Source organism: Archocentrus centrarchus, chromosome 1, assembly GCF_007364275.1.
Source record: "Archocentrus centrarchus isolate MPI-CPG fArcCen1 chromosome 1, fArcCen1, whole genome shotgun sequence".
Lineage (NCBI taxonomy): Eukaryota > Metazoa > Chordata > Actinopteri > Cichliformes > Cichlidae > Archocentrus > Archocentrus centrarchus.
The window spans coordinates 34,028,325-34,053,261 of record NC_044346.1 but is presented as its reverse complement, the minus strand read 5'-3'; the positions used below and the strand labels follow the sequence as shown (position 1 = coordinate 34,053,261).

Sequence of the window (24,937 nt, the reverse complement as noted above, 5' to 3'; positions counted from 1 at the left end):
AAGTAAGCCAGAATTTGCTGTATAGTACACATGGAAATGATTTTAATGACAGAGCAGTAATCATCTATTTGTTCCTCTGCCAGGCAGAGTTTACAGAACAGATCTGAGATGCAAGAAAGAACACTGTTTTTAAACACCCAAACACTAAAACTACTAAAAAGCTTCTACAGAGGCTGGTGGACCTGGTATGTTTGCACAGAAAGGCTCAGGTGCTTAAAAGGAACAGGCTCTTTAATAGAAATATCTGTCTGAAAAAGAAAAAAAATAGCAAGGGAGACACAAAGGTTTGGGTAAATCAGAAACCACAATGCTGATTATGACAAAGCGATAAGTCAGATTTTCTGCCCCAGTTGCCGTGGTAGCCAGGAGCAGCTGCAGTAGCAGGAAAGCATTTGCTCTGCCATTCCTTTCCTTCATTCCCTAAGCCAGTCAATTATCAATGATATGGAAAAGCAAGAAAAATCCTGACACGTGCTGGGGCCACGGGGGGTGGGGGAGAGGGAGAGGCATACACGGAGAAAGAGAGAGAAAAAAAACAGGTTGTCTGCTTTTCATATACTAGTTCATGCTTAAAATTATGGACAGATTAGGAAGGGAAGGGAAAACAATCATAAACACACAAATGCACACACACACACACACTTGCTCTAGCACTGGTCAAGCAGCATGATATGTTATCCAGCAAGTAACAGTGAGTTTTCAAATGTGATGTGTTGGATGCAAGGAAAGCACAAGGATCAGAGGTAATTTTAGTGTTAAACTGTGATGGCTACATGGCCAGGTCAGTTATTCCTTCTGTTGTAATTTATATTCAGCAGATATTTCTCATTTCTGGGAACTCCTATACTTTCACAGACATATGTGGTGGGTTGCAAAGCAGCTTGCAAATGTTCAGCAACAGGAGGCCAGCTAAAGCAATCTAACTAGTATGTACTATATAAAATGTTATAATTCGATATATAGAAAGCTGGACTAAGTAAAAAGACAAAAAGCCACATTGCATAAACTGGTTCAAACAAACAAAAAACAAACATCTGATCCCTGTCCACTGCCTGAATGCTCTTCCATGAACATTTGAGCTTTAAACCTGGACGATGCAGACATGAAAGAAGGTGTTCTGGACTGAATCACATTTTCTTTTACATTGTCATCCCTTATGTGGCAGGCTTGTCAGAGAAACTCAGAAGAATTTTCTCCAAGCATGACATCCTAGTATACGTCAAACTAAGACACACCCTAAAGCAAAACCTGGTCCATCCCAAAACTTCCCAAAACAAGATAAGCAATGTAGTATATGATGTCCAGTGCAGTGAAGCATGCTCAGACCTCTACATTGAAGAAACCAAACAGCCTCTTCACAAACAAAACATAGAAGAGCCACCTCGACAGGACAAGACTCAGCTGTACATCTGCACTTAAAGGATAAATAAAGGGCACTCTTTTGAGGATGCCAACATTCACATCTTGGACCGGGAAGACAGATGGTTTGAAAGAGTAAAATAAGCCATCTATGTCCACTGTGAACGACCATCACTGAATAGAGGTGGACTACATCACAAACTATCCCCCATCTACAATGCAGTCCTGAGCTCCCTCTTCAGGTGCCTCAACCCCCATTTACACCTTTGTTCAGGTGACCTCAATAGGTCACTTGATAAAAATGAGGCGAAGTCCCAAATTGGTTTCACCCGAAACCACTGATTGTGGTGATCCATGCCTTCTTTCACACCTTGACGCAAGTGATTATGCACGTGGATTTAGTATAGGAAGGCAAGCCAGTAGAGTAAGCGGATGCACTCAAATAGCTGGTTGTTACTGCTGTATCTCCCTACGGCAATGACGTACCCTGAAGGCAATGATCTCTTTTAGCAGGACACTGTGACCAGCCACACTGCAAAAAATGTCCAGGAATTGTTTGAGGAACATGAAAAGGACTTTATTATGTTGACTTTCCATCCAAATTTCCCACATCTCATACTGATTGTGGGATTTGATGGAAAACCAAGGCCAATCCACTAAAGCCCCACCTGGCAACTAACTCACTTAAACTTGTGTAGTCCTTGTTTTGAAAGTTTAGCTTTCTTTTGGTGGTGAAGTCGCATGATCTAAAGCGTAATCTGAAGCAAAAGTTTTAAATTACATTTCCATTGTATCTTTTGTCTTCAGTAGTGACTCAGCATGGTGGCAAATAGTGCTCTGAGAGTGCTGTGACATCATAATGTTTCTTTAATGACCCACTCATTAGAAATCTCATTAAAGTGCTTTTCAGAGAACAGAAGCAGGCAAGAGAAATGTTTTATAATAACACTGATCATCTTTGAGTGTCTTCTCTTCCTCTTTTCATGTTTTAGAATAAGTGTTACACTATGTCTGCTATTTGAGCTGAAATGAAAAGCAGTGTTCACCATGCTCTCTGATACGCATTTTATTGCTTCAATCATAACATCTGCTAAGGCTTACCAGACAGAGTCAAAGAGAACAAGGTTTTTTTTTTCCCCCAAAGTGTTCATCATAAATTCTCTGTTTGCTTATTGGAACAAAGAATTCTGATGCAAGATTAAAGTTGAATTCCCAAAATGGGATACAGCTGATAAACTAACAGTACAAAACTTAATCTGAATCTTTGCGAATAAAGCACTCTTTTCTATTTTCAGCATGCATACAGTACTACAGTATGTGTGGGAAAGCATATGAAAAAAAATCAAATTAAGGGAGGCTTGGTGAATCATTATTCTTTGATAGCTGCCACAGTTATACCCCCAGAGGGCTTCAGAGGATTCAGATACTGGAGTGTTCAGGGTGGTATTATAGAGGGTTTGTGACTATGTGTGGATACATGTATGTGTGTGTGACAGAGAGAGAGAGAGAGAGAGAGAGAGCGAGAGAGAAACTAAATGCAAAAGAGGTCATACGGTAACACAGCTACTGTCTAAGTGAGTCAAATTTGTTACAGTTCACCTTTAACATTTTTTTTTTATTTTTATGAGCAGCTTGGCAGGTGTTTGTGGACGAGAACACATCTGTATGTATATAAACATACAGCATTATAAATGTGCATAATACAGTGAGCAGAGAGAGTCAAATAAGGAAGACTGAAGGAGTCGGATTGAGTCATGCATTTAACTCGCCATCCAGAATATTATTGTGACAACTTTAGTGGTAGAAGAGCAGAAGGAGTGTGTATGTTTGTGTTCATATGTGTGTGTAAATGTGTACACATATCAAGGTATACACCATCCACGAAGGCAGACAGTGAGTCGCACTGAGTCAGATCTCTGTCGCTCTATTAGAATATTTTTGTGACAGCTTCTGTAGAAAAGAGACAGAGAGGTAGAGATGAAATGGCAGTCTTGGTTTTACTTAATGCAAGCTCCTGTCCTGTCAGTTTTGTGTGTGTGTGTGTGTGTGTGTGTGTGTGTTGTTTTTGCATATTTTTTCAATCCTGTTATAATAATGGCCTAAGTCATTTTTTAATCAAAGTTTAATTTTTGCCTAAATCATCATGTTTTCATATTTTTGGGTTCATTTTTTTCTGAAAAACCTGGAAAAAATAGGCTATTATTCATTAAGAGGGTGACGATATGCACTTGTGCCATTTCAGCAATCACTTCAGAGATATGCTCACAGTATGACTGACAGACATAATGAAGCAATGATTTGTCTACTGTCACACCGTGGGGACCTCACTCTTACCCCTCCACCATTAAAAGACTTGTTAGCCTACAGGTTGTATAAAAGTTTAGATAAAAGGTGAGTTTACACATGAACAGTGTCACCCACTGCTTTAAAGATAACCCAGACATTCCCTAGGTTTCTGGAAGCAGTTGTGAGGTGGTTAACCGTATACGCTGACAAAAGCAAAGTTGTTGATATAATGTTCTTTTTATGAAATGCTGTTAGCTTCATGTCAGCGACATGTTTCATATAACGGGACACAAACCTGCCAAAAAGTTCAACTTTTGTCTCTCTTTTGTCAATTTTTCTGTTCTATACATCAAACCCATCATGGCATTGCTGTACTGGTGTTTTACCAGGGGGGTTAACAGACTCTGACCCAGACAACTAATATTGTAAATGTACTTAATGAAAATTTACTCTTATCTGAGGGTTTGTACTGTGACTTATGAGTGCTTGAGGATCTATATTCTTTTTTAATACTTTTGTATTACAGTGTTGCTACTTCCTAAATCTGAATACTTCCTCCACCACTTCTCACCACCCACTCATCTGCTGGTGTAATGTTCCTATCTAACATTAAGTCACTTGCATTATTTCCTTCTGGAGATTCATCTCCCATCTGCTTGGGGCAATCATCTGTATAAGTATTGGCAGATGTTTTTTTTTCTTTTTTTTCCCTTGTTGACAAACTTCATCCTGCACATCTCCTAAGACTTGTGGCTGTTCCTGACATTGCCTAGGAAGAGGCTCCTTCATAGACCAAAGCCAGGAAGAGACAGTCTTGTGTGAAAGACTGTAATATTATTGACTGTACTCTGCAAGATGTGCACTGATATGTAGCCTACTGTGTCAGTGATTTTCTTTGGTAATTATACAGTAGGTCCTACTGCAGAGTTATTTATATGCTGTATAAAACTGCACATATACCAATGTGCCTCTGTATAAGACCAATCAGCTTGACTGATATGCAAATTATGATATATTGTTGAAATTTTTGTAGTCTCTTGTCTCCTCTGCAATCCTCTGTGATTTACTATTACCCAAACAACTTATTCTGCTTAGAATCACAGCATTTATCATGTGTATCATTCCAAAAGCCAATCAAAATTTCAGCTTCGGTGTTTTTGCTGAAAGTATACACAGTGTATCACCAGTTAAGCAGCCACTTCAATAGCTTTTCAGTAGGAAGTAGTAGTGGGAAGGAGTCTAGTACTTAAGAAAGTCCCAAAGAAAGCTTATGAAGCTTGGGTTAGATTTCCTTCATGTAATACGAGAAACTTATTTATTTTGGAAACAGTGTTTAAGCAATAACAAAAGAAAAATGCAACTGATCTGAAAAGAAAAATCAAGTATCACCAGCATGGGACCTGTGAAATGGACACTATGTTTAAATTAATTTCAATTTTTTTTTTTGTGCAGAGAATTTGCAACGTGAGCATCTTAGTTTATCACAATTTACACACATAAAATATTTTACAAATGGTGCACAAATATATTTGGACTGTGATGTAAAGGGAAAACAACCTGTCACCTAACACAACTCATATAATCAGTTAACCCTCAATTTTGGTAACTATATTGAGAAAACAAGTGATCACAGATGTTGGGGTGGTGTTGGTGTCCATGGGGGATCCAGCAACACATACTAAACCATGAGAGGGTTTATGGGCGGGGGCTTACAAAAAGCCATTTAAATTAAGTCTGTTTAGAAAGCATGTGGTCATCTACAACATATACATTAATGTAGAGCGACAAAACAGATCTCAACAACTCGTTTGGTTAAATGAATAATTCACTTCTCAACCAGGAAAACATTATAGTATACATTGTTCTGAGCGTTTTCCATCATTAGTGGACAGTATGATGGTGAAACAAGCCAATCAAGGGCAGGTGAGTGCAACTATTTCAAGAAACGGACATTTAATTGGTATTTTTCCTGTTTTCAGATAGGAAGAAACAACTAATAGGGAAAAATGATGCTGTATAAAGAATTCATCAGAGACCTCATGTGTCTGAATTAAACATGGCCCTGGTAGCATTTGCAGTGGTCTTTTTCTTTAGGCTTAAGTTGGGTGACATCATCTCAGCTTTCCCACCTCGCTGAAAGGAAAATCAGAAATTTAAAATAAAATGCCACCAATAACCAAATGAAAAATGTCAATGTACTCTTTATTTATTTTTAACGTCTTCAAGCCACCCTTGCTGTTTAAGTAATATGTAAGCTAACTTCAGCGAGCTTTAAAGCTGTGTTCATTGATTTTGAGGGGGCAGCAAAGACATACTGCCTTATGCATAAGTCAGTGGCAGCACACAACACTTTCACACTCCAACTTGTTGCACATTGCACCCTTTCACAACATTAACCCTGCATGTTAGAAAATTAAACCTCAAAGGTAACCAGTGCATTCAAATGTGACACCAAAGGGTCCCTACTAAGCATCCATATGTGGATTAGAGTTACATCCAGCAGTTACAGGGAATCAATCCTTCATTTGAACTCATGTTTCAGGGAATCTAATGAATTTTAGTTTAATATCACAAAGATAAGCACTTCATCTGGTTACTTCATTTGAAAGTACTAGTTTTTACCACTAAAATTGTTTTGCAATGGTCTATTATGAAACAGGACTTAGTATAATACAATTTTGCAGTGAAATCACAATACTAAAGCCACTAGGCAGTGTTGTTGTACATCTCCCTCCCACTGCTCTGTCTGAAGTGTGCCTGTGAGAGTTATGCAGTTTAACATCGAACATTAAATCTTGTGATTTCCTGCCTCCGCCAGCCATCAAAGAAACACCTCTCTGCTGCCATGGACCACATCTCTGTCTTTTTTTTCCCTCTTCCTCCTCCAGTATCCCACAAGCAAATTCGTTTCTCAAAGAGGGAACGTCAGCAACGCCCTCGTAAGTGCAGCTGAAAAAAGTTTAAAGATTTCCACACACATGAGCCACTTTCCACATTTCAGTGAAAAAGTATCAGCAATGAAGTCAGTGCACATTTTAATACATGTGTTGTGAAGGTTAGGAAATAGAAAACATATCACTTTGATTTGATTTTGTATTTCATCTGCATCAAGAGCTCAGCGATATCATGTACTTGTGCATAAGCATGTGTGTTTGTGAAAGAGACTATTGTAGACATGAGAGAGAGAAACTGATGAACAGTTGTTTATTTCTAGCTCTATCTTAATAACACTTTAATGTAATATTTGCTCATCAAAAATGAACTTAAAACTGATGCAGAGCTGTTTCATGCTCTGTATGTATCAGCGTGAGCAGTCGCTCTCAAATCAGCAAAGCCTCAGATAAAGTGATTTAGTGCTAAAATTGGTAAAGATGTTTTATTACAGTGGTCAATTTAAAGTATTTTACATAATTTTCAATGCTGTTATTATCTCTCTCATACAGTTTAGCAAGTATGCTTTTTCTATCCTCTACAAACTATTCCTAAAATAATATTTTTCAGATATATCATAAATCCTTGGCAGCGTTCGCAGCATAAAAAGCTAATTATGTATATGAATATTACACCAGCCACACTGAACCAAGCCCAGGGTTTCATCCTGCTTCATCCATTCTCACAACCAGGCTTTTCATTAAGTCATGCCATGATTTAATGTGCCAGTACAGCACAGAAAGGAAAAAATCTAGAGAGACTTGGATGTAAATTTGCATTACATATCATAATATTTCCTATTAGGATTGAGCTCCATTCCCTTTTGCAAATCCTGCTGAAAGATAGAGCATGAATCACCCCATACAATATAATTTCAACTCTGCTTGACATCCCAATTTCATTTGACCTCAATTACTAAGAGCTTCCTGTTGTAGAACGCGCGTCATAGTTGTGTGCTAAGCTGTTCCATTAATGTTTTTCATTTCTCCTTTTCTGCCTTTAAGCATTGAGCTAAACTGTTATGAATTAAATCCAAATGAAATTGTATGCAAATAGGGAAATCAAATGACACAGTAGTTGAAAATATTGCCAGCTCCAAAGCATGGGTTATTGATACTTTGCGGCTAGATGACTCAATACTCTACATCAGCATCCAAAAAAAGCACTGACTTACGCAAGGCACCTTACAAGAAAATCACTATCTGAGCCCACAAAGCCCACTTAAAAAGTAGCTCCTTTCTAGGAGAACACATGAATATCACAAGGTTGGATGATGTTTATGTATGTCTGTGTATCGCGTTCTACGCTAAACAGACTGTAAAGCCTCTAAGGCAAATTCTTGATTTCTGAGAATGCTTAAAAGCATAACTAGTTAGCCAGGCATTTTGCCAGAACAATAACTTCATGCTTGAGCAGAAATGTTTAGAGACATATACTGTAAGGTGTCAATAGAAAGTTAAGTGACTGAAAAAAGATACCCAAATTACATTTGTCCACTACCCTCTTCAAGGTTGTCTCCTTGTGCACATTTGCACTTAATATATAATGCAAGACTGATCTGTTCATCTCAGGAATAAGTTTCTCAGATGTCTAAAACCAATACAAATTCAAACTGTCAATTTCTGACAGTTCCTGCTAGTTTCTTTGTGCTGCCAATAGCTTCCCATCAATAGTCATTTTCTTGCACTCCTAAGGCAATTTACAATGCTACTTTTATTAAAATGCAATTTCTTGCTTTTCTCTCTGAACATCTGAATTTGCATGCGCAGATTTGTGATCCAACCATGACCGTAATGTCTCACAGTGCAAAAGTGTAAGTTTTAGACTACCAATCATAACTCACCGCCCACCCTAAAGGCCAGATTTGGCTCCTTGTGACCTTTAAGTCTTCCCCAAAATTAAATTCAAGATGAAGGGCTGCTGTTTGGATGCACTGTGGGAAATTGAGCATGCTTATCAAATATGTAAGTGCAAGTGATCAGAAGTGGAAGTGGTGCAGCACTGTCTAAGGAAGGGGATAATGGGCATTTATTTTATACACTATATAAGGATTTGCTCATCTGACTTCACACACATATGAATTTGAGTGACATCCCATTCTTAAGCCATGGGGTTTAATATGATGTCAGCCGACCCTTTGCAACTATAACAGCTTCAAATCTTCTGGGAAGGCTCTTCACAAGGTTTAGGAGTTTGTTCATGGGAATTTTTGACCATTCTTCCAGAAGAACATTTGTGAGGTCAGACACTGATGTTGGTCAAGAACGCCTGGCTCACATTCTCCGCTCTAATTCAGCTCAAACATGTTCTGCCGGGATGAAGTCAGGACTCTGTCCAGGTCAGTCAAGTCCTTCCACGCCAAACTCACTCATCCATGTCTTTATGGAAAACTGTTCTCACAAAGTTGGGAGTATGAAATTATCCAAAATGTCTTGGCATGCTGAAGCATTAAGAGTTCCTTTCACTGGAACTAATGAGCTGAGACCAACTCCTGAAAAACAACCCCACACCAAACTTTACACTTGGCACAATGCAGTTGTAACCCACATAAAATGGGGATGCCTCTTTAAGAAGCAGGGGTTAGGGAAGCTAGGTAGTCTACCTGGCCAATAAAAAAGTTTAGTTCTGGTGTGTATCAGCCAATCAGAATGCAGACCGCCGCTGTAGGTCCCGCCCTCCTTCCCCGTGTCGGTAGCATTGTTTGTGTGAGCGTGAAGATCCGCCATGAGGAGGAGACTGCTAAGCTGTGCAGCGTGAGAGTCTGTGTGTTAAGACGGTTATAGTACTGGATACGAATTTGAGGCGAGCTCTTTTGCAATTGCAATTGCTGTTTGCCATCTGACTTCTAAGCTGGAAGTCGTGAAGTGAGTAAATAGATTGAGCTTCAGTTTTCTGCCGAGCACTGTTAGAGCTACCTCGTTAGCCTTGTTAGCTCTTATTGGCTACTGGTTTCCTTGAAGTTCATCTCGTTCCCCGTTCAGCTGAAGTGCCCCACGTGTCCGGACTGAGAGCCACCATATTGTTGTCCCAAACGTGTCGCATTGAGATCGGTGAGCATATTATGTGCCTTTCATTCAGGTTTTTTGTTCTGTTTATCACATTGTTGTTAAATAATAGCCCTTATCTGAACTGTTTAATTATTCAAATGTAAACTTTTACTGATTTTGGGTAAAATGTGATATTTTAAGGTTGCATTTGGAAAATGCTTGTGTAATCTACAACAAAGTGGGTTAGGAATGCAGTGAAATACTGCACTGAAGTGAAAGACAATTCTCTTATTGCAAATTTGAGTGCTTTGATGATGGATTGATGTCAACTATGATGTCTATAGAGATCTGATTTAGGGATTAAAGCTAGAACAGCTTAATAGAAATTCTATTATTCTGCTGGTCCTGTCTGTCGACAGGTCAGGTTTTTTTTCCCATGCTGGATTGTTCCTGAGGTGGATTCCTCCTGTGACTGTGATGGCGAGCCTTCCCACCTGAACTTAGAGAAAGAACTGGATCCCTTCTTTTCCATTTGGAGTCTTGCTGCACCCTGCGGTGTGGTAGGCCTGTATCACTCATACCATCACACACAGTTGGTTATGCGCGAGACCACTGACTGACATTTTTTGCTTATTGTTTCATCCTGGAATTTTGGACATTACCCTTTGGACAAGTTTATTTCAGACATTATAACAACCTGCTGTGTAGGAAATCCTCCTCATGTGAATGGTGTTGAGTTGAACCTGATTTGGAACTGAAATTGATTAATCTGTTGTTCTGTTATCCATTACAATTTGGAATTCAGATTACCAGGGTGCACCCAACAGATTTGATATTGAGAATTAGCACTTGGCCAAGTAGTATTATTATTTTATGTATTTTATTGTGTGTAATTTCATTTTCATAATTGTGAGCCTTGTACAACTGTTCGTCAATTTTATGGTTTATGTCACTAAAGTTGGTTGTCCTTTAAAATTATCCAGCTGCCTTTGTGTGTCACTTAAACACCTCATTGTGCTCCCATAGCCGAACCTATTGGCCCATTCATCTAGAATATATAATACCTTTCTCTACTGTGTTACAGAGAAGCTGTGGCGAACCAGCCAGGAGCATGAGTGTGTGTGTTTAAGTGTCAGACCTCTTACACATATTGTTAGGACGTGCCAAGTACTCTTTCAAAAAAAAAAAAGGGGAAAAATGGATGTAGTGCTCAGGGAGTCCATCAAAATTCCCCTCTCTGTGGTTGTTAGTGGTTTAACAGGGTCTGAGGCAGATGAGGAAGTGTCCACCTTTCTCCAGAAGTATGGTTCCATTAACCGTTACATTCGCTTAGATGATCCTAAATCGGATTACCATAAAAACATGATTATTGAGTTTGCACATGAAACTGGCATGCAGACACTAGAACCATTTCTGCCTCTTCAGCTTCCAAGCACGACTCAAGCAGGCATTGTGTATGAGTTGAAGGCTTTAGGAAGTGTCTACACCGTAGATGCCAGAAGCAAAGCTACTAAGATGTACATGGAACAGCTCTCTGAAATTGCCAGGCTGAGTGGAAATTCATTAGGGGAAATGTTGAAGGAGGAACTTAAAAGTCTGGTTGCATCTGCAGAAAGTGCTTTTGCCCAACCACCTCAGACTGATTCAGAATCCTCAGCTTCACAGAGTCCAACCCCACAAAAAGACTCAACCAGCCAAAGAGATGTCACATCTTCTGAGAACCCTCAACCAGTGACGCTTACCGAATCCACGATTTTGACACCAGCAACTGATCCAAGTAAGTCTCTCACCCCTACCATTTTCAGTGAAAACCTGATTGATCTCAACCCCCCACAGACTCTTTCAGTCTCCTCTGAATTCACTACTACGCCCCTAATCGATGTCAACCCACCTGCAGTTCAGCGGGTGGTGGTTGAGCATGTGGTGCGCAGCAAGGATAACTCACCCCAGTTTGCTTCACCCGGTAGACTCAGAGCTTTTTCAGGCAAGAGTCCACGTCCAAGCCACGAAGCAGATTACGATACATGGCGTGCAAGTGTTGAAATTCTTATCAGAGATCCATCTGTGTCAGACTTGCATTGCACACATCGTATATTGGACAGTCTTCTTCCTCCTGCTTCTGAAATGATCAAGCATTTGAGCCCACAGTCTAGTCCCTCAACTTACCTTAAGTTGCTTGACTCTGCTTACGGGACAGTTGAAGATGGCGACGAGCTTTATGCTAGGTTCATGAGCACATTCCAGAATGATGGAGAGTTACCTTCTGTCTTTCTGCAGAGACTGCACACTGCTTTAAGTAAAGCAATGAGACGAGGTGGTGTGTCCACCCATGAGTTTGACCAACAGCTTTTGAAGCAGTTCTGTAGAGGCTGTTGGGAAAATGGTTTAATAGTCGATCTTCAGTTAGAACAAAGGAAAGAGAAACCACCTGCCTTTGCAGAGTTGTTGCTCCTTCTTAGGACGGAAGAGGATAAACAGGCTGCAAAAATGACTTGCATGCGGCAGCATTTTGGCCATGCAAAGTCTGGCCATAACTCCAGTAAGCAGCGTGTCATGTCACAAGTGCATCTCGCACATGACACTAATGATTTGATAAATAAGACTGATCTTGAGATGCTCAAGCAACAAATTGCTGATCTCAGCATTCAGGTGAAGAGCATTGTGTCAGAGGGCCAAAACCCAAAACGACCTAAGCAGCAAAAAGCAAGGTCTGTTCCTCTATGTGTCACACATGAAGCCCACGTTGTGAAACCAAAACCAGCCCGTCAGCATCCCTCCACGTTCAAAGCAGATGGCAGACCACGTCCCTGGTACTGTTTCCAGTGTGGAGAGGATGGCCATGTTGTTTCAGTCTGTGATAAAGCACCAAATCCTTCCCTTGTAGCAGCTAAGAAAAAACAGCTGAAAGAAAGGCAGGCTGCTTGGGAAGCTTGTAATGTTTCTCAAAGTGAGACACATTTAAACCAACATCTGCTCCCATAGAGGGACATATGGGAGCGAAGTTACAAAATGCCAGTCCCAAAACCATGAAACCTGTTGTCAAGAGTGTTGGGGTAGAAGGGTCAAAATTACCACATGGCCTTGTGGGAACTAAAACCACAGCCCAAGTATCCATTGCAGGGAAAGACATAAACTGTCTTCTAGACACCGGTTCACAGGTCACAACTGTGCCCCAGTCCTTTTATGAAGAGCATCTTTCTGATCTGACCATCCACTCTTTGAATGACTTGCTTGAAGTGGAGAGTGCTAATGGCCAGTTTGTTCCCTATTTAGGATATGTCGAGCTTACCATCACCTTTCCTAAAGAGTTTGTTGGCTCTGATATTGAAATAAACACACTGGCCTTGGTCATCCCTCACCTCCGCTCTGCAGCCCATGAACAGGTGCTTATAGGCACAAACACACTTGACGTTCTTTATACGGACTATCAGAAACTTTCACCCTTTCAGCCTTTGATGAGTGGTTATCAAGCTGTTCTCAAAATACTTGAGATACGACAAAGAGAGTCTAACCGCAGCAGCCTTGGTTGTGCAAAACTAATAGGCAATCTGCCTAAAGTTGTCCCCGCAAGACAGACCGCTGTTGTTGAAGCCTTTGTTAATGTGGATCGTCTGAACATTCAAAGAGACGTCATTCTTGAGCAACCATCAGCTTCTTCTCTACCAAATGGCTTACTGGTTTCAGCGATTGCAGTAACTTTACCAAGCAAACGTTCATGTCATGTTCCTGTCGTACTAAGAAATGACACCAACCATGACATTGTCATTCCCCCTAAAACTATTGTGGCAGATGTTAGTGCTATAGTGCAAGTGCTACACAAAGAACATACTGTCAGAGAACCAGACTGTTCTCAGTCTCCAGCAAAGCCTTCCCAAGAGCTAAGCTTTGATTTTGGAGATTCACCTCTCTCCACTGAATGGAAAGAGCGAATAACAAACATGCTAAACAGTATGCCAAACGTCTTCTCTCAGAATGACCTGGACTTTGGCCATACTGATAAAGTTAAACACAGAATCAAGCTGAGTGATGAGACGCCTTTTAAGCAAAGGGCCCGTCCGATACACCCCAACGATGTGGATGCTGTGAGACAGCATCTACAGGAGCTCCTAGATTCTGGAGTCATACGGGAATCTGAGTCCCCATTTGCTTCCCCGATCGTTGTGGTTCGCAAAAAGAATGGCTCTGTTCGTCTGTGTGTGGATTACAGAAAGCTGAATATGCAGACCATTAAGGACGCCTACGCTCTTCCAAAATTGGAAGATGCTTTCACTGCACTTGCTGGTTCTAAGTGGTTCTCCGTCCTAGACCTCAAGTCCGGTTACTATCAGGTTGAAATGGAAGAAACAGACAAGCATAAGACTGCATTTGTGTGTCCAGTTGGATTCTGGGAATTCAACAGGATGCCCCAAGGAGTAACAAACGCACCTTCAACCTTCCAAAGACTGATGGAAAAGTGTGTTGGCGATATGAATCTAAAAGAAGTTTTAGTGTTCATTGATGACCTCATCATTTTCTCATCATCCTTGGAAGAGCATGAACAGCGCTTGCAGCGTGTCCTTGAACGACTGGTGACATACGGTTTGAAACTGGCACCGGAGAAGTGCAAATTCTTTCAACCGTCAGTAAAATACCTTGGTCACATTGTCTCTGAGAGAGGTGTTGAAACCGACCCCGAGAAAGTTGAGGCCTTAAAGACCTGGCCGATCCCCACAAACCTTAAAGAGCTTCAATCCTTTTTGGGATTTGCTGGATATTACAGACGGTTCATTCAGGGGTACTCTGCTATTGCAAAACCACTTAATGAACTAACTTCCGGTTATCCACCACTCAGAAAGCTGAACAAGAGACAGAAGGTAAATCCAAGCTCAGAATATCGCAACCCAAAGGAGTCCTTTGGTCAGCGGTGGACATCCCAATGTCAGAAAGCTTTTGATGACATAATAAGGAAGCTAACATCAGCTCCAGTCTTGGGATTTGCAGACCCCCAACTTCCATATGTCCTGCATACAGATGCCAGCACTGTTGGCCTTGGGGCTGCATTGTATCAGGTTCAAGATGGTCAATCTCGAGTCATAGCTTTTGCAAGTCGAGGACTTTCCAAGAGCGAGAGGAAGTACCCGGCTCATAAGCTTGAATTCTTGGCCCTTAAATGGGCCGTCACAGAAAAATTCTCTGGTTACCTATACGGTACAGATTTCACAGTGGTGACTGACAGCAACCCACTTACATATATTTTAACGTCTGCAAAGCTTGATGCGACAGGGTACAGGTGGTTGTCCAGTCTTTCTACCTACCAATTCAGTCTTCAGTACAGAGCGGGAAAGCAAAACCTAGATGCTGATGCACTTTCTCGCTGACCTAACGACCCACCAAAGGATGATTATGCATCCAAGAAAGAAAGTGAGAGAATCCGGCAGTTCACACTGTACCATCTGAGCAATCCTAACAGTCCAGAAACTGTTCCCCAGGAGGTGATTGAGGCTATTTGTGAACGTCATATGGTCACTTCACCTGTAGCTGATGTTCAAGCCACCAATCCTGGGTTGACATTAGTTGAATCCCTCACTCACCAGTCCACAGCCATCCCCGACTGCTTCCAGCAGGAGCAAGTGGATGGGTCCCCTCTTGTCCATTCATTTTCAGAAGAAGAGTTGAGGCAAAAACAAACATCAGATCCTACTATCAATGCAGTCATTGTACTCTTGGAGACCGGTGAAACTCCATGTCCCACCCTCAGGTTGGAGTTACCAGAACTACCCTTGTTACTCAGAGAGTTGGCTCGGTTGGAGATGCAGAATGGAGTGCTCTATCGTAAGCGACAAGATGGTCCAAACATCTCATATCAGCTTGTGCTTCCTGAGGAGCTAAGAGCTACAGCACTTAGGAGTCTTCATCATGATATGGGCCATCTTGGAGTCGAACGAACAGTAGATTTGGCAAGAGCCAGATTTTACTGGCCGAAAATGCGCATGACCATTGAAAAAATGGTTAAAGCCTGTGAGAGATGTATTCGCCGAAAAACACATCCAGAAAAAGCTGCTCCACTCATGAACATTAAAACCTGCCGACCGCTTGAACTGGTGTGCATTGACTTTTTGTCAATAGAGCCAGATCGCTCAAATACGAAAGACGTTCTAGTAATAACTGATCATTTCACAAAATATGCAGTGGCTATACCAACTCCAAACCAGCGAGCACAGACCGTAGCGAAGTGCCTCTGGGAAAACTTCATTGTCCATTATGGTCTTCCTGAAAAGCTCCTTAGCGATCAGGGTGCTGATTTTGAATCGAGGACCATAAAGGAACTTTGTGAACTTGTTGGCATGAGGAAAGTGCGCACAACTCCTTACCACCCCAGGGGAAACCCGGTTGAAAGATTTAACCGCACTCTTCTTCAAATGCTTGGAACACTTGATAAGTCAGACAAACTCCGCTGGAAAGATTTTGTCAAACCTCTGGTACATGCTTATAACTGTACAAAGAGTGATGTAACTGGATTCTCCCCCTACGAATTAATGTTCGGGAGACAACCCAGACTACCCATTGACTTGATCTTCAGATTGCCCACCAATGCTAGCAAGCAGACTCATTCCCAGTATGTTGGCAATTTAAAATCTCGGTTGGAAGAAAGTTATCGTATTGCTACTAGTAATGCAGGAAAGAATGCAAGTTGCAACAAAGCCAGATTTGATCGGCGAGTGATTGAATCAATCTTGCAGAAAGGAGACAGAGTTCTTGTACGAAATGTGAAGCTGCGTGGAAAACATAAGTTGGCAGACAAGTGGGAGGAGGATGTTTATATTGTCCTCAAGCGAGCTGGAGACATGCCAGTTTACACAGTTAAACCGGAAAGTAAAGATGGACCAGTGCAGACTCTGCACAGAGACCTGCTTCTGCCATGTGGATTCCTGTCAGCAGCTGCAGAACCTGAGACAGTTAAATCTCGTACAAACAAGAGACCCAGAACGAGACAATGTCCAGTTGTTGAGAGTGAAGAGGAGATCATCTCAGACTCGGATGATGTTCCTGATTGGGCGTTTTTCCCTCGTATTACACCTGATGCATTTGTCATAGTGCCTGAAACTCACAAGTCGAGTGAGCCTGCTTGTGCAGTCCGGCAGTCAGCAGAAACAGAGGAGTCTGTAGTTTCCCTTTCACCCGATGCTCCAGCAACTCAGTCCGTTGTAGGAAATGGAAATACTGGAGACATTCAAGGTGCATCAAATGTCAACTCACCTGAAAATGACAACCTACCTGAACATGACAACCTACCTGAACATGACAACCTACCTGAACAAGACAGATTATCTGAAGCAAACGCCTTACCTGAACTGAACTCAGTTGACAGATCCCCCCAGTGTTTGGATTTGCAGCAATCTGAGGAAACTCCTCCAGATAATGAGATGAGTTCAGATGCAGTACCTGATGATGGGTGTTGTGATGCTAATGCACCTGTTACTGTCCAGCCTGAACCCTTAAAGTTTCAGACTGATGGACTTCAGGATGCTGAAACATCCCTTCGTCGCTCTCAAAGAGTGCACACAAAGCCTAAGAGATTGGATTATGTGAAACTAGGCAATCCTCTGATAATGGTGGTGAATTCTCTTTTCCAGGGTCTTAGTGAAGCACTGACTAGCTCCCTGAATGGTTTTGAGAATGCATCTCGTGATTCCGTCAGGCATGTGTAAGCCGTGTGACTCAGTGTCACATTGCAGATGCCCAGGGACGGGCATACCCTTCAGAGGGGAGGGTGTAACCCACATAAAATGGGGATGCCTCTTTAAGAAGCAGGGGTTAGGGAAGCTAGGTAGTCTACCTGGCCAATAAAAAAGTTTAGTTCTGGTGTGTATCAGCCAATCAGAATGCAGACCGCCGCTGTAGGTCCCGCCCTCCTTCCCCGTGTCGGTAGCATTGTTTGTGTGAGCGTGAAGATCCGCCATGAGGAGGAGACTGCTAAGCTGTGCAGCGTGAGAGTCTGTGTGTTAAGACGGTTATAGTACTGGATACGAATTTGAGGCGAGCTCTTTTGCAATTGCAATTGCTGTTTGCCATCTGACTTCTAAGCTGGAAGTCGTGAAGTGAGTAAATAGATTGAGCTTCAGTTTTCTGCCGAGCACTGTTAGAGCTACCTCGTTAGCCTTGTTAGCTCTTATTGGCTACTGGTTTCCTTGAAGTTCATCTCGTTCCCCGTTCAGCTGAAGTGCCCCACGTGTCCGGACTGAGAGCCACCATATTGTTGTCCCAAACGTGTCGCATTGAGATCGGTGAGCATATTATGTGCCTTTCATTCAGGTTTTTTGTTCTGTTTATCACATTGTTGTTAAATAATAGCCCTTATCTGAACTGTTTAATTATTCAAATGTAAACTTTTACTGATTTTGGGTAAAATGTGATATTTTAAGGTTGCATTTGGAAAATGCTTGTGTAATCTACAACAAAGTGGGTTAGGAATGCAGTGAAATACTGCACTGAAGTGAAAGACAATTCTCTTATTGCAAATTTGAGTGCTTTGATGATGGATTGATGTCAACTATGATGTCTATAGAGATCTGATTTAGGGATTAAAGCTAGAACAGCTTAATAGAATTTCTATTATTCTGCTGGTCCTGTCTGTCGACAGGTCAGGTTTTTTTTCCCATGCTGGATTGTTCCTGAGGTGGATTCCTCCTGTGACTGTGATGGCGAGCCTTCCCACCTGAACTTAGAGAAAGAACTGGATCCCTTCTTTTCCATTTGGAGTCTTGCTGCACCCTGCGGTGTGGTAGGCCTGTATCACTCATACCATCACACACAGTTGGTTATGCGCGAGACCACTGACTGACATTTTTTGCTTATTGTTTCATCCTGGAATTTTGGACATTACCCTTTGGACAAGTTTATTTCAGACATTATAACAACCTGCTGTGTAGGAAATCCTCCTCATGTGAATGGTGTTGAGTTGAACCTGATTTGGAACTGAAATTGATTAATCTGTTGTTCTGTTATCCATTACAATTTGGAATTCAGATTACCAGGGTGCACCCAACAGATTTGATATTGAGAATTAGCACTTGGCCAAGTAGTATTATTATTTTATGTATTTTATTGTGTGTAATTTCATTTTCATAATTGTGAGCCTTGTACAACTGTTCGTCAATTTTATGGTTTATGTCACTAAAGTTGGTTGTCCTTTAAAATTATCCAGCTGCCTTTGTGTGTCACTTAAACACCTCATTGTGCTCCCATAGCCGAACCTATTGGCCCATTCATCTAGAATATATAATACCTTTCTCTACTGTGTTACACAGTCTAACAAATACCGTTTTCCTGGCAACCATCACACCCAGACTCATCCATCAGATTGCAAGATGGAGAAGTATGATTCGTCATTCCAGAGAGCACATCACCACTGCTCTAGAGTCCCGTGTCAGGATGCTTTACACCACTGCATCTGACACTTTGCATTGTGCTTGGTGATGTAAGGCTTGGCTGCAGCTGCTCGGCCATGAAAACCCATTCCATGAAGCTCTCGATGCACTGTTCTTGAGCTAATCTGAAGGCCACATGAAGATTGGAGGCCTGTAGCCACTGACTCTGTAGAACGCTGGCAACCTCTGCACACTGTGCACCTCACCATCCACTGACCCCACTCTGTGATTTTACATGGTTTACTTTGTGGCTGAGTTGCTGTTGTTCCCAATCTGTCTTGTTCCGCTGCGGCAGGCAAGGCAGAGGACCCCTATGCAAGACTCTCGAGGCTTGAAATATGTTAAACTTAAGATTTAATAAATAACTCAAAATAACAAAACTGGATGTGTGCCAGCTACACAAGAAAACACAAAACTCGAAATACAGAACTCACAGCAGAAGCCAACATTTGGGGCTAGACAGACCAGGGCAGAGAAAGAAGAAAAGAGCAGAGAAAAACTGAGGGCTTAAGTACACACACTAGATAATCAGGGCAAGTGGAAACAACAGGTGAAACAAATGAAACTAATAACACAGGGGAAGCAAAACTAAACACAAGGTACAGGGAACACAAGACTGTCAAAATAAAACAGGAAGTAACCAAACCATGAGGACTGGGACACAGGAAGAGACACAGGAACACAAGGACCAAGGAAAACAGAATGAAAATCAATAACTAAACCCAAAGACGGAATACAAAACAACAACAAACTGAGAACATAAACAGTGAGAAAAACTAGGAAACACAACCCAAAAAATATAACAAAACCAGAACTACACGAAAAGGACTCAAACCACTGGGCCACCGGCCCAGGACCATGACACAATTGCTTCCACTTTGTTAAAATACCACTCACAGTTGACTGTGGAATATTAAGTAGCGATGAAATTTCACGTCTGGACTTTGTTGCACAGTTTGCATCCTATCACGGTCTTTCACAAATGTTTGTGGAAGCAATCTGCATGCCTGGGTGCTTGGAAGTGATTGGAACACTTGAAATCAATGATTTGGATGAGTGAGTGAATACTTTTGGCAAAACAGTGCATGTGTAGTAACTGAACTCTTTGATTGCTTGAAATTTTAGCCCAGCAACACATTGTTTTGTTCGGCTGCTAAAATATTGTACAATTGTACAATGCACATCAAGTGTACCTATGATTTTGCTGTGAGCCAGTGATCCACTTTTGTGGATGAAGACACAGTATAATCCTTCTGTACCCTGATGATTTACTTTACATTCACAGAGTGTAGTTCACACATTTTTTTCATACTCAAGATGCAATAAAAATGGTGACATATTCAATAGCTGTCTGAGCACTGCTGACTGTGAAATTTCACATCACCACGTGTCTATCATTACCAGTTCGTTACAGCTGCCCTTTAACATAACACTCTGCCTCTGTCTGTGTCTGTCCTGTTCTCTCTTTTATAAAAAATTGCAGTGCACTTTGCATGATTACTCACCACAGAGGGCAGTTCAGGCTATTGTGCTATTCTATTTTCCTCTTGTTCACGTCAAATGAAGCCATTCATCTCCTGTTATTCTATGAGTCATTGGACACATTTTGGATGCATGTGTTGTTTATTATGCTTATTAAGCTAAAAATGTCTGCTTGATGTCTTGATTGATGCAGATTATTATGAACAATACATTTAAAAGTTTATCTATTTTTTTTCTTTCACAAGAATGAACAAGTAGTGAGTGATGAATAACTTGGAGTATATGTAGGTTAGAAGTGTCTCAGTGATTTGGAAATCCAAACAAAAGATGACACATATAACACATATAGGCAAACAGTATACAAGAAAAAGAACTTTTAGTGTTGTATAGTGTTTAGTTAACCTCTAGAAAAACTCACTGAATCTCTCTGTCCCACTCAGCACGTACAGTATGTTCCAGACAAGCCTTTGCATGCCCCAGAGCTTTGTCCCAAGCTGCTGGCCTCACTGAGGCTTCTGCAGCCTCTGAGCTGCAGTCATGTGTTTCATGCTCTGATGGCACCAGAAGAGCTTCTCAAGTAAGCTAAACTGCACTATGATCTCTTGTAAGGCTGCATGTTTGTGTGAGTGTGCTGCCTTACACTTACATGGAAACCTGGTGCTTTACACCCACACATGTTCACTGTTCAGAAACAATGCACAGATTCGATGAGATGCTAATAAAAGGGCGGTTCATTTCACATGTCTGCATTCTAGTTAAAAGACTTCTTGGGAAAATATCACAAAAGAATGTAGTACGTGGTCAGAAGCTTTCGGAAAATCACATATTATACCTAAATGGGATTGCTGAATATGTTAATCCAAATCCATGGGCATCTATCAGCATTCTAAACTGCCTCTATTCTTTTGAGATTTTCTCCCATTTAGCCACAAAGGCACTCGTCATGGTCCTGGACCTGGTGCCCAGTGTTTTGTTCTTTTGAAGTTCTGTCATTGTTGTATTTCTTCTGTGTTCTGAGTTGGCCTATGGTTTTTGATCCTTAGTTTGTTATAGTTTTAGTTATTCTATTTCATTCCTGTTTCCCTTTGATCTTCTTGTCTTCCCCGCATCTCTGTGTTCTGGTGTCTGTTTTGTCCCTCTGTGTCATCCTCAAAGATCTTCAGGCCTATGATATCATCACTTCCATAAATAAATATTCCAGGCAGGATCTCACCAATCCAAGCATTTCACAAGGTGACACACGTCAAAAACAGTAACAGGACAATGAAATTCACACTCAGTCTTTCAGCTGTAAGTTACAACAAGGGGGCCAAGCAACTAAAGTAGAGTCAGGCTGCAAATGAGGCTCTAGTCACCCAGGCTGAGGCTTTCAAGATTAAAATCCAGGATACAGAGCGATATATTGCCTGTCAAGACAAGGTCACTGAACTGTCTATAAGACTGGAGGCAGAAACTAAAGAAAATGAGTCTCTGAAGAATCAGCTGAACCAAATGACAGGTGGTCTACATAAAGAGCTAGCCTGCAGACTGGAACCGAGTACTCAGTTTGAAAAGGAAAACGACATTGATTAGAAAGAAACTGAAGCAGGTAAAAATTCTCATGCTGAAGGGGTGAAAGAAGACCAGGAGATAATTCAAAGCCTGACAGATGAACAGAATGTCCTCCATCAGGAGTTGGAAAGCCTGAAATTAAAACTAGAGGAACCAACTAGCTACTAAAGTAAAGGCTGAGAGAGGAGTTGAAACATCAGGAGGAAGACTCCCTAACTGTTTTACAGGCTCTAGAAACTTTGCCAGAGACAGAAATCTCTGATGAGAAGGCTCCAGAGGAAAAAACAACAAAACAAAAAACTGGCACTTAGTCTGGAAAAAAAAATCTGGCACCTTCCTGGGATTAAGGAAGACATATAAAGAGGGGTAGAAGAGGGGTCAACAGAGATTCAACAACAAAAGAAGAAGAAACATCAAGATAATAAAAAATAATCATATAATCAAATAAGCATGAATGAACAATTAAAAAAATTAAAAATACAGCTTTTAGTGGGATTACAAACAACATGGAATGGTCAGTGTTTAAAAACAGCAAAATCTTCTGAGATAAACCATCCAAATGTATTTTTATATAAAGCAGGTTTGCCATATTTTAACACCACAATTATTTTGCAGTGTATTTATTATAAAGTCATAACTATAACTGAGACCAAAAGGCAGACACCACTTACTGCCAAAGGTGCTCCACTGTGTGCTGTAGAAACAAAAACACAGCTGTGGAAATGAGTCTGTTAAGAATATTCAATATGGCTACAGTAAGAATTATTGACTCAATACAACGTGCAAATAATGACTGCCATGTGCAGCTGGGAGATCGACCCTCTGATCGTCATGATTATATGGCAATGTCCTGGATGATTATGCATTTTATGCTAACGCTAAAATTATGTCCAAATAGCACAAAATAACATGTTCTTTGATGAGACATCGCAACTGTGGGCTTGATTACACCTCTGGCAGCTGTTTTGTGGGTAATGACACACAGATATATGCGCAAACAGTGTATGAGAAATGTCAGTGTGTATTCAGTGAAGTCACTGATTTTTTTTTGATTTTTTTTAGCATATTTTAAAAACTCTTCCAGTAAATGCTACCTCTGTTATTTGAAGAAATACTATATTTATTTGAAAAAATCAGACAGTCTGACAACAAAAACAAAAATGGCAAAGCTCCTTTTTTTTTTACAAACAATGTTTGCTCACTTCAGCAAAGGCTGTGCATTTCAGGTACATCAAAATATAAAACGTGCAAAATAAGAATAAATTAAATTCAGTCAATTAAGCTTGTAGTGCTTAAATTAGAGCAATACAAGCTTAGTTGGCTGAATTTAATACAGTACCAGTCAAAAGTTTGGACACACTTAACCATTCATATGAATGAATGTTCAAAAACCAAAAACTCTGATTAATAAAATTAGCTCAATATATTTTCCAGCTCTAGGTCAAAGCAATCGAAATTTCTGTGATACATGTTTCTTTCATCATGTTTGCTCTTCATAATAATCAAAAGTGACAAGAAAAAAAGAAAAGATCAAATTCATAGCCAAGGAATTAGATGATAGAATCCTCTCACAAATTAATAAATGTAATGCTATTTCAGGAGCAACTAATCAAATACCATTTAATCCAGTATTTACTAGGCCAACCAATTACCTTGTGGAACATTAATTAGAGAGAACATTTATAAACATATGGTTTCTAATTACAAATAGAAGAACAGCTTGTCCTTATCTGTAAAAGCACTGCCAAGCATGCCAGAAATCTCAACTGTAATTGGAAATGACACAAAAAAGCAGCGAGCATGACTGACTCTGACAGTGGAATTCTTGATGAATCAGACTGGGTAACGGGTATGACAGTTATCAGTCAGCACTGGGGAGGGCTGCTGCAGGGTTAAGTTCAGTGTTTTTATCATCTCTACTGGAAGTACAAAGTTCCAAACGTCTGCTGAATGTCCAGGCTCCAGTCCTAAAGGACTACTCAGTGTGCCAAGTTTTGATCCCAGAGAAATCAACATTCCATTACAAGACAGAAATGCATTGATTACATATTTTGGCAAAATTATGGTGAGGCTGAATCTGACTTTTTGACATCTTTACCACATTTTTTTTTTTTTTTGCCACAGATAGAGATTGCATACACTGTAAACCCAGATTTTGATTCCACTTAAAAATATTGAGTTCATATTACTTAAAATTGCCTAGAATGTGAAAATTACTTGTTAAAGCTGAGTAGACTGTACTTCTTGATGGTCTATCTTATTGTAATCATGTGTTTGAGTTCAAACAACTTAATATCATCAAGTTTTGCACCTGCTAAAAATCTAGTTTATACCAGTTTTAACAGACTAGCTTAATGCGCAGCTGCATGGTGGAATGATGGTTAGCATTGCTGCCTCACAGGTAGAATGCCTTCTAGAACGTCTGGGTTCAATTCCGGCTTGGCCCAGGCCTCTCGCCGTTTGGAATAGAAGACATTTGGTGTTTTTGTTCACAGCGCTCTCTCGTATAGTTTTTTATTGTTCCATGGACAAATGTTATTTGTAAATGTTAATGTACCAGTGTTCAACAGGGCTGAGTTTTATCATGTTTGTTTATTTACCAAATTTAAACAGACACAGTTCAACACTGTAAAAAAATATTTGTGTTACTGGGCAGCATGGTGGCGTGGTGGTTAGCACTGCTTCCTCACAGCTAGAATAGTTATCTGATCGTCTGGGTTCAATTCCGCCTTAGCCCGGGACTCTTGCTGTGTGGACTCATGTATGTTCTCTCTGTGTCTGTATGGGTTTCCCCCCACAATCTGAAGACATGTAATTACTGGAGTTAGGTTAATTGGTCTCTCTAAATTGCCCACAGGTGTGAATGGTTGTCTGTGTCAGCCCTGCAACAGGCTGGTGACCTGTATGGGGTGTACCCTGCATCTTACTGCCTTG

General features: G+C 40.8%; 1 protein-coding gene across 1 annotated transcript; it reads left to right on the top strand.

The window, feature by feature from the left end:
* Positions 1-14,927: 14,927 nt before the first annotated feature.
* LOC115772354 (uncharacterized) lies at positions 14,928-18,834 on the top strand. The gene is made up of 2 exons (XM_030718961.1): positions 14,928-17,827; positions 18,184-18,834. The coding sequence occupies exon 1, from the start codon at positions 15,062-15,064 to the stop codon at positions 17,249-17,251; it is 2,190 nt and encodes a 729-aa protein (XP_030574821.1). The 5' UTR covers positions 14,928-15,061; the 3' UTR covers positions 17,252-17,827; positions 18,184-18,834.
* Positions 18,835-24,937: the final 6,103 nt, after the last annotated feature.